General features: G+C 43.1%; 1 protein-coding gene across 1 annotated transcript in view; it reads left to right on the plus strand.

Moving 5' to 3' along the window:
- The window catches only part of zswim8 (zinc finger, SWIM-type containing 8), a 54,458-nt gene extending 50,461 nt beyond the window's left edge, over positions 1 to 3,997 (plus strand). Inside the window, exons 24-26 of the mRNA XM_088916405.1 lie at positions 718 to 837; positions 1,843 to 2,021; positions 2,345 to 3,997. Of these exons, the coding sequence (XP_088772531.1) occupies positions 718 to 837; positions 1,843 to 2,021; positions 2,345 to 2,548 (503 nt within the window). The 3' untranslated portion in view covers positions 2,549 to 3,997. The remainder of the gene's footprint in view (positions 1 to 717; positions 838 to 1,842; positions 2,022 to 2,344) is intronic.
- The last annotated feature ends 6,611 nt before the right edge of the window (positions 3,998 to 10,608 follow it).

The raw sequence follows: 10,608 nt of genomic DNA on the forward strand, positions 1-10,608 counted from the left end.
GTCCCTTTGCCACTATGCCATTTAAAATGTCATATTGTGCGTTATTGATTGCTTAGCACGTACTGGGCTGAACCTATTATAAAATCCCTTCATCCCTCCGTTGTCAGAAAGCCAATTTTTCCGGATAAGGTTTCGCATTTTAAGCTTATCCTTGAAGCATAGGACTAAAGATGAGTTTACACCCTGTATGTACAGTACCTACGCAATTCCAAAAGGCCACGTGACCTTACCAGCATGCCTTTGGGAAGTGGGAGGGCTGCACCCAGTGAAAACGCATGCCAACATGGGAAGAACATGCAAACCAAACCTACAAGATGTCCCAGTCCAGAATCAAACTTGGGACCCAGGTGCAGTGAAGAAGCAGCACAAACATCCAGGCCCACTGTCCATTTCGTTTTGCATAAAATTATCTTAAACGAGACGTGATCTTGTGAACATGTTAGACTAATCTTACTTTTGGGTTCAATGGCCTCAAGTGTGTGCTTATCTTTTTAATCAAATTCTAGTTCTACTTCTGCTCTCTGTCACAAGATCTTATAAACGTATCTGCAGTGCTTGATAGGATTTAATGCTTGTCCCTTAATAAGTTTTTATCTGAACCATAAGTTGAATTTTTCTTAACAGTATCTTTACTGGCAAGGTGGTCTGTGTGCCAAGAGTTGTCAATATGCCGTCACACTGCATGGTAGTTTTCTCACGAACAGTCCTGTCTTGCAGGTATGCTGGCACTGGAGATGCTGGGACGGAGGGCTCACAACGATCACCCCAACAACTTCTCCCGCAGCCCCCCTTACACCGAGGACGTCAAGTGGCTCCTGGGGCTGGCTGCCCGTTTAGGTGAGCCTGACCAGAGAGGAGGAGGAGGGTAGTGCAAAGAGTGTCCAGGGCTGTCTCTGAAGTAATCAGTCACAACAAGGGTGCGGTCAGAACAAGTGTTCATAATCGCAGACCCTCAGGATCACAGGGCTCCCTGTCTAAGTATCTGTTTACAATCACTGGTACATAATGATAAACTGGTCTAGCATAGTGTTATTCTCTGACTCGGGACACATAGGTTACAATATCGTATATATTTTCTTGTGTTCTAAAGGAACCTATGCCAGCAGGACTATAGGAACACTTCATCTTCTAGCATGTTAAAATTAAATATTTGGAATTGAAAATTAACAGTATATTAACATCTGTCATTAGTTTGCAAACTAGCTATGACTAAGATTCTTACCTCACTGTTCCCCACTTCACTAAGACAATGAAGCTTAAGATCAGATCACTTTATTGGCCATATACAATTTCTTGCATTAGGAATTTCTTTTCGCATACCCCAGCTTGCTCTCTTTGAGATGCATAGGTACACAGATGGGGAGAGAGAAGTTTGGGGTCAGAGCGCAGGGTCAGCCAATTTATACAGCCCCCCGGAGCAGCTGGGGTTAAGGGCCTTGCTCAGGGGCGCAACGGAGTAGGATTCCTCTGCCGGCCATGGGATTTGAACCGACAACCTTCCAGCCACAGGCGCAGATCCTTAGCCATAGTGCCACCACTCCGCCCTCAAATCAAGTTGGAATTGCTCTATCTCAAAAGATTTCAACAGTGGTGTACAGGTTGCAGAGTGCTAACAGGTACTTTAAAAATAAATTTCAAAAAAGAAAGCTAATTTATGTCGACGTGTTGAAGGTTGTCGTCCTGCGGTCTGAGCAAGGCTTCTCACTCTAACAGCCATGCAAGAAGGGATGTAACACCTAAACAAGCTGACACTCAGTGCTTGATCCTGTGTGAATAAAGACCTCACTTGTGTGTAATTCCTGCAAATCAAGTCAGTGACGGTCCTCTTCTGCCTGCCTGCAGGTGTGAACCACGTGTACCAGTTCTGCGTGGGCGCTGCCAAGGGGGTGCTGAGCCCCTTCGTTCTGCAGGAGATCATAATGGAGGCGCTGCAGCGGCTCAACCCCGCCCACATCCACGCCCACCTGCGGACCCCTGCCTTCCACCAGCTGGTCCAGCGCTGCCAGCAGGCGTACCTGCAGGTGAGCCAGGCCTGCTCAGGCACCCTAGACCAGCTCTGTGCCACTCACTCTGATGGTTTCCATCGTTCTTCCGATAGAAACTCCACACAGATAGCAGTCTGGGGCCCAGCATTGCTCAACACTGCGCCACCCCATTTTATTTTAGTCTTAGAACTCAAATTACTCATAGATTTATGATCCCCCCTCGAAGTCGCTGTGATTTTGGGTTGGTGTAACCTGTCTTCTTGTGTGGGAGCCGAACCGGTATCCGCTTGACAGGAGAGCTCATGTTAGCAGTGGTCGTCATGGCAGCAGCTGACATTCTGCCTTGTCTCCTCGCGCAGTACATCCACCACCGCCTGATCCACCTGACCCCGGCCGACTACGACGACTTCGTCAACATCATCCGCAGCGCCCGCGGCGCGTTCTGCCTCACTCCCGTGGGCATGATGCAGTTCAACGACGTGCTGCAGAACCTCAAGAGGGGCAAGCAGACCAAGGAGCTGTGGCAGAGGATCTCCCTGGAGATGGCCACCTTCTCCCCCTGAGCGCTACGGTTGGGGGGTGGGGAGCGAGGGCTGCCTTCTCGCACCGAACCCACGCCCAAGCCCAGAGCCCGCAGTTCCAGACCCATTGCACCCTCGTTGGCAGTCACACCGGCTCTCAGCCCGTCATCCAGAGCTGTCAAACGCCCTCACAGAGGAACTCTGGGAAACTAATAGTTTCCCTGATCTTTTCCTCCATTGCATCATCTTTTCATTACCTTTTTTATTTTGCAAAATGAATACTTTTTACCCTGATCCCTCTTATATTATCACCATAATACCATTACCAAGACCATCAACTGTCTCTGCCCCCCGAGAGATGCTGAGAGAAGCCTCTGCTGCCTCACTGGTCAGTGGTATTTTAAGTCCTGCACACGGTCTGCTGTAAGCGTGGTTCTTGATCTCCATGTTTTTTTAACGAAACCACTAAGGACAACAGATCCATACTGCAACATTCCTCTGCCCTGGGAGGAGTTTGTCTCCACCAGCCATTTAGGTTTTAAAGGTTTGAGAATTTTGCTGGTATTGAAGCAAGACAAATAAAACTTTGTTACAAGTTATTAAAGGGTTGACATCAAAAAGAATTACTTGAGTATGGGTGACGATTCTTTGGAGTTCTCGTTCATTTGTTTAGAATGGTATGTTTTTAGAGAGTGGTTTAGATGAAGAGTATGCGATTCTGTGGTTTATTTTTTTCCTACTAGACGTGATGGTTCAGTTCTGAGCCCAGAGCACACAGCAGTCTGCTTGGACCAAACAAACCCCACAGCTCTCAGTGGCTTCTGGTGTCAAGCGGGTACAAAGCACCGGTCTTCAAATTAGTCTCTGTCCAGCCGTTTTACATGAGCGGTTCTGTAAGCAGTCGGGGACTATCATACTAGAGTCTGAAAAGTTAACATCCTTGGGAATAACTGCATGACCTTCTGATGTAGGGAAGAATGGCTGTCAGCGGTGTCCCCCAGCTTCTGTGAAAAAGCACCTCCCTGGTGACTGACTTTAAGCACAGTGTAATGAACCTTGATGTGAAGATCATTGTAATAATGTACTGATTATTTTATATACACACACATATATTGTAGTAATCTACTGAATATTTTATATCAAAACAGTTTTTGCAATGTGAGGGCAAACAGTAAGATGTAAAATTTGAGTGCTGAGAGGCATCGCTTGCAAGGGCACCTTTTAAAGAGGAGCACTGCTTATGTGGTGAAAGCTCTGGTTCCAGCCGTATGCTTGTGTGTTATGTGTTCAGATCTCGCCCTATCAGAGACCTCAGAGTTGGAGAATGTACTGTGATATTTTTGTATTTTTCAAAGTGTAGCTTGGGTGGAAAAAAGATGCGATCTGTGCAGTTGATTGCCAGAGGTTGTAATTTAGATTTAAAAAAAAAAGAATTGAGCAATACTGAAAATTGTAGTTTACTTAATAAAGATAATTCCAAACACTACAGTTGAAGATTGCTGCTACACCTGTCTTTGTGGAGGGGTTGGGGGACTGTGTGTGTTGGGAGTTGGTGGTGGGAGACAGCCGGCAAGGTTTTAGTACAATCTCTTCTGTGTTGTGGCCAAACTACAAACACGAATGGTAAAATTGAAAATTGCCATCACAAGTGGGCACTGCTTTCCTTTATTGTTCGAAACCCCAGGATCCCTTTCCTATCCAGTGAATTCAATTCCTTCCACCCAGGTAACTTCATTCAGCTTTTTGTCTCCTCATTTCATTTCAGTTTTTGAAGATAACTGTGTTTTTTATCATATACTTTTATCCACTTATCTGTGAAGGTAATAATCAAGAGGAAGTTTACACAAGTACTTACAAAAACTTGCCATATTTGTCATTTGAACCTGGTGTGGTTTACAGTTAGATACCTGTATCTGCAGCACAATCACAGTGCCCAAACTACAGAGCCCACCCAAGTGTCCAGGCCACTGTATCAAATCACTGCATCTTTATGGGATAATTTCACATTTAAATCACTGTTTCAAAGGCAAAAAACATCCTGTGTTAGTGTTCAACCTTAGTTGAAGATCACACACTAAAGTACAGTAAACTTTGTACTGTTAAGGTTGAGTGCAGATCTCACATCTTTCGATGCCTTGTTAAATTTTCTGAATTCAATGGTGGGCTGGGGCTTGCAATTGAAATTAAAAAAATGGATTACATTTTGACATACCCTAATCAGGGCAAAACCAGGTTATAGTTTGCTTGTTGTTACTGAAAATATTGAAGAAGAAGACTAGAGGGCTCATGTTTTGATTATCTTAATAAAGGTGGCGTGGTTAATACTCGAGATTGTGAAATGAGCCTAAAGCAGCATTTTCTGTCAAGTGACAATTATATAAACATTAATCTGGTGCCTTCATTAATCACTAATTAACAGAACTGATGATTCACGGGAGTTGCCTGCACCTCAGGAATGTGGGCTGGCAGAAGTCACACATGATATGGCCAAAGGATTTACATGTATAGCACTCAGAGGTGTGGCTGTGCATTTCACATGCCCTCTTTTTTTAAAGCAAAAGTCCTCCTAAGAGCTTTGGGGAGAAAACAGATGTAGGGGCCCAGGGGTTGTTGTCCTTACATGACATCAAAGCAGCAAGATCAGTCTGTCATCTGTTCTCATTTAGGTGAACATTTTCAACACCAGTTTGACAGATCATTGGAGCAGCTCAGATTCCAGTGTTTATTATTACAGCAAGTCTTTGACTTCTATTAGGCCTGGATGCCCTGAGCCCTGTGCTCATGTTCTGTATGTTCAGTTAGACTTCGACAGGATTGACTGCAGTGGGCAACATAGTACCACAATTGTCTTTGATGACATGTTCTTGTGTGGAATTATTTTCATGACACCTGCTTTAAAGGAAGTCAGTTGGGGAGGAACTTTCACTGTGGTGTGGAGGGCTATCTTGTTGGGGGTACAACTATTGTCTTTCAGAGCACAAAGCCAAGGATGTGGCAGAGGTTTCCTAACCATTGCTACAATAATGATTGTCTGCAAGTTTGTGCCAATACTTGCTGGTCAATAGCATCTCTAAAGCCAGCAGCTATATCATCCTCCAACTCACAACTGGCAACCCATTGAAGCTAAGCAGGTGCTGGAAGAGGTGTTATTGGAACCAGAAGGGAGCACTAACCCTGGGGTCTGTGTGAGTCCCAACACCCCAATACAGTGACAGCTACACTATACTATAAAAATGTGCACTAGACAGGGACACTATACTAAAAAAGTGCCATCCTTTGGATGAAATGTAAAACTGAGCCCCTGACTCTCTGGTCATTAAAAATCTGAGGGCGTTTCTCGAAAAGAGTAGGGGTGTTACCTAGTATCCTAGTATCCTGGTATTTCCCATATGCCTTTACCAATCATGGCCTCCTAATAATCCCCATCTATGAACTGGCTTCATCACTCTGTTCCCCTCCCCACTGATAGCTGGTGTGTGGTGAGAGTACTGGCGCAATATGGCTGCTGTTGCATGATCAAGGTGGATGCTGCACATTGGTGGTGGTAGAGGGGAGTCCCCATTACCTGTAAAGCTCTTTGAGTGGAGTGTCCAGAAAAGTGCTGTATAAGTGTTAGGAATTATTCGTTAGTTTTATCACTCTCTGGCTTAATGCCTGAGTAAACACTAGAATGCTCTCTCCTAAGCATTCCTGGTGTATTGAAGTGGCATGATATTGCTTAAGGTCTACAGATTAGGTAGACAAATTAAGTAGGTAAAAAAATGATTATTACTTTCTTTGTGGGTTAGTAGAATTTCTAGATGTTATATTGAAAACTAGAACGAAACACATTACATGCTGTGGCAAATGTATTTGGGCATTTATAGCTGATAATCAAAGAAATACCTGCTGTTTACAGACTAAATACATAAAATAAAAAGGGAATGTTATAAATGGAGAAACCACCAGATAAAAAAGCATTATGTAGCTATTATTAACAAACTACTGTAAAAGACTTGGCACTGGAAAATATGATTAAATATCTGGGTGAACAATGGTATTCTAACAAGACACATGCTTATGGATGAAACCCCATACAAACTTTTTGTGAATACAGCCTAGGACTTGCCTCTGAATATGTGAGAAAATGTGTTCAATACTTTTACCACGATTTATTGCTAGAGGAATATAAAATAGTACATTTTCACCAGGGAAACTGTTTTTGGTGGAAAAGAGAAGAATTTTAAATTCCTTGTGCCCATTGTTAAACATGGAGGAAGGCTATGTCAGCACATCTTTTCTTACTTAAGTGCTAAGGACTTCTGCAGATTTGTGAGAACCAGTGCTGTAAAGGTTACTGGATGGAAGGTTGTATTCCATAGTAATGAAGCAGTCTCAGTCACTGGAATACAATCCCACTGGGACGTTAATGACTTCAAGACTGCTGTGGAGGGAAAAGGAAAGAAAATATTACAGAACTTAAAACCGTACATGTTGAAGGAAGTCCAAACATCTTAGAAAATATACAATATTCAAGAACACACATACTTCCATCAGTGTCACGAATTAACTTTTAATGTTCTTCATGTTGTACACCATATGTGAAATTGTTGCTTTATTATAAAGCTGGATATCTATTTTAGGTTTCTTACTCACAGAATTCCAATTTGTGGACATTGTTTCTCTTAGTATTTTTGTACCTTCCCAGATACTTGTGACCACAACTGTAAATCGCCAATTTAGGTTGACAGGGGTCCTCCAGTACAGTCACTAACCAGGGTTATGTCATGCAGTGCCAGACATCTTGCACAGCGTTAGAAATGTGAGGAACCTTCACAGCCAGCACTGGAAGACACACCAGTTAGTAATATATACTTGGAGATTGGAGAGGTGGCAGTGTTTAACACCACACACTCCACTGAAGTGCTTCAGCACCACTAAAAAGATTTAGGTGAGCATTTTAGAGCTTGGAGTATACATTTTGTCTCACCTATATTGCTTTCAAAATGCACTCATGGAAATTGCTCAGCAATTTGTTCCGAGATGGGTATTATGCATAAACACAGACACCCAGATGTATGTAATAATTCCTTTCATTTTTAGCCCACATGCAGTACCTACCTGGGTGGTGTGAGCCTGTCCCACTACACATAGAAGATCTGGGTGAGGAGTGTGAAAGTACTTCAATTTAATTAAGAGGGAACTAATTAGGGAGGGTAGATTGCACAGGCCCATAGTGGAATTTATTCAAAACACTGGCCTATCTCTTACAGACATTGGATCTTTAACAGCCATGTAGTCATTATCTCAGTTGAATGTCCCCAGTCACATGCTATAGCATTGTTTTAGAGTATCTGGGACAGAGAGAGGAGCTCCACCTTCTGGTCTAACAATACCACTTGGGGCAGCAAGCGATTATCCTTAGAGAACACCCCTTCCCCTTCTGAGCCAGCACAGTCTTGCTCGACTCCTCAGGCTGAGTGGTTCAGTATTCACAAGAAGCGCAAAACACATGAATTGTGCAGATGTCAAGGAACTCTTTACATCCATGCTTCTTTTACCTAAGCATACAGTAGATGTGAAAGGTGAGTGATACCATTTTTTCATACAAGTAAAGGTTTTTGAATTACGAATTCTATTTTAAAGAGGAAAAACACATAACAATAAGAAAGATAAACTTGATTTTATACAGACTTTTAATGGTGGCCTCTCAAAGCACTCTACAGTGGGGGGAGAAAAACAATGAGGAGACAGCAGAATGACTCACAATTTCATTTAGTACTTGAATTAAATGACTAAACTGTGAATTAAAAAACGAAACTGCAAATATTATAAACAAAAGCTCTTCACAGTAAATGAAAGAGGATGGTGGAGTCAGAAGAATTAGAGCCTGCACACAGAAAAGCTAGAGTAGAGTATCTCAGAAAAGGAAATGGGTACACTGCAGTATCACAGCATATTTTGGCACCTCACAGGACACTGGTCAAGCACACTTTAAAAGAGTAAAACACACGACCCTCTTCCAGCTCTTCCATGAGGTGGAGCATCTTGGGGTGAGCTGTTTGGTCTGACCTCATTGGGAGTTTAGCCACCATCCATCCAACTATTCCCTACCTCCTTCTTTCAGTTCATGACCACAGGGGAGCAACTGGTGTAAGATGGGGTACACCCTGGACAGGGCGCCCGTTCATTACAGGGCAAAGAGACACCAGAGCAGCTGGACAAAAATCCTGCCAACATGGGAACACGCAGACTCCACACAGATAGCCCCCCAGGTCCAGAATTGAACCCAGGTCTGCAAGACAGCAATGCTAATCACTGTGCCACCATGCTGTCCTGCTTCAGTCACCAGATCTCTGAAAAAGAACTTCACTGAAATGCTTAATTCTCTTTCAATACAGTCCAGTGTCTTACCTGAAACATCCTGTAACAAAAGTGTGTAATCATTTAATTTTTGGGGTACATCTTAATAATTCTAGACACTTTTCAACATAAATACACCTACAACACAAAACTTTTTTATCATTAAGTCTTATTGTGTACACTACAGTTTAACGTTCTTTGAATACCGCATCACAGAAAACAGACTGGGTCATTTATAAGTATCATTAATTAAAACGCTGATACGTTCTCTCGGTGTCCTTATCACAATTAATTTTCTCGTACGGAAGATATTAAGAAACGCGATTTTTTAAACAAAACCCATAGAAGTGACACTAAGACTACGTGTTTAGGGAACAAGCATATCATTGCAACACAGGGATAATGATCACCGTCTCCGCCACGCAGGTCGTGAAAAAAAAGATCGTTTAAAAAAATACAACCCCCAACAGTGAAACATTCAGCAAGATTCTTTCGTCAAATCCTCCACGTATAGAAGAAAATCGGTTCTTCCACAAGACGCCACTAGAGGCTGCTAGAGAGTTGTTGTTGCAATACTGTTCCAGAGCTGAATATAGTTCGTTTCGCACACAAGCAATTTTGTATTTTTCTGAAGATTTCTATACCACAGGTCACGCCATACAAAGTTTATCTTTTAAAAAATAATAAGCAACTCTCCAGTCTTCCTGTGCATTTTGGATTTCCAATCTGTAAAACCATATCAGAAGTAACTATGCTACAACACGTCTCCGTGCCATTTTCTAGAAGAAAATGGTTGGGATGAGTCATTTTTAAAGAGAAAATCCTGTTTCCTCGGAAAGGTTACGATCAATGATCAAATCGACAAGTGACACGACGTTTTAATGTGACATTTAATGTTCTGCTTTGTATAATTCGTATAATTAACAATAATTTGTTACAGTTTGACCTACTAGCACAGACTTTACTGTTTTCCGTGCTTTTACCAATAAAAAAAATGATTTAAAGAACGAAAACATGTTTCACCCGAACTGTTAAATGGATCGAGTGCTATAATAAAAATATCTTATATAATTAATTGGGAACTCAAAATATAGTGTAAGTGGTAAATAGAATATGGGTAAAAAGTTTGATGATTAGGATAAAACCTGAATCTCTTATTTGTGCCACTACTGCTAATGTGTCGAAATAGAAGTTTGTCCCATGCGTAAGTTATGCGTAAGTGTCATCTTCTGTTCACTCACCAAAATGTTTTAATAATATTGCAGGGCCAATTAAGGAAAAACAACACCTGACAGACTCCAGTATATCTAAAAGCTAAGTAGCTCCTGATCAATCTCCTTTGCACCGATGAAAGATGCCATCCAAGAGCGACGTCCCCGTCATGGGTAGCACAAGCGGGTGACTTCGGCTGCAGGTGAGTCGCAGCGCGTCGTGCAGCCGCTGGGCTCCGAGATCCTCCGGTCAGACCCCCTCCTCTTCTCCGGCGCCTCACCTGGAAAGCTCAATCAGAGGTGCTCGCTGCATTCGGGCTCCAGCACCTCCGGGCTTGTGGGGGAGTCAGCATCGGGGGTTACCCCTCAGCTCCACATTCTCTGCCTCACGGCAAACAAACCTCCGCATCTAGGAGGCTCCAAGCTCGGATGACTTTGCGGCGAAGCTCAGATGTTGCAGCGGCCGGCAAGATTAAATGAAGCGGACGGGAAACCCTGAATTCAAGCGCCATCCCCCCCCCCCTGCGGGTCCGGCAGCGATGGTTCGCT

This window comes from Atractosteus spatula, chromosome 5 (assembly GCF_055471065.1).
Source record: "Atractosteus spatula isolate fAtrSpa1 chromosome 5, fAtrSpa1.hap1, whole genome shotgun sequence".
NCBI lineage: Eukaryota > Metazoa > Chordata > Actinopteri > Semionotiformes > Lepisosteidae > Atractosteus > Atractosteus spatula.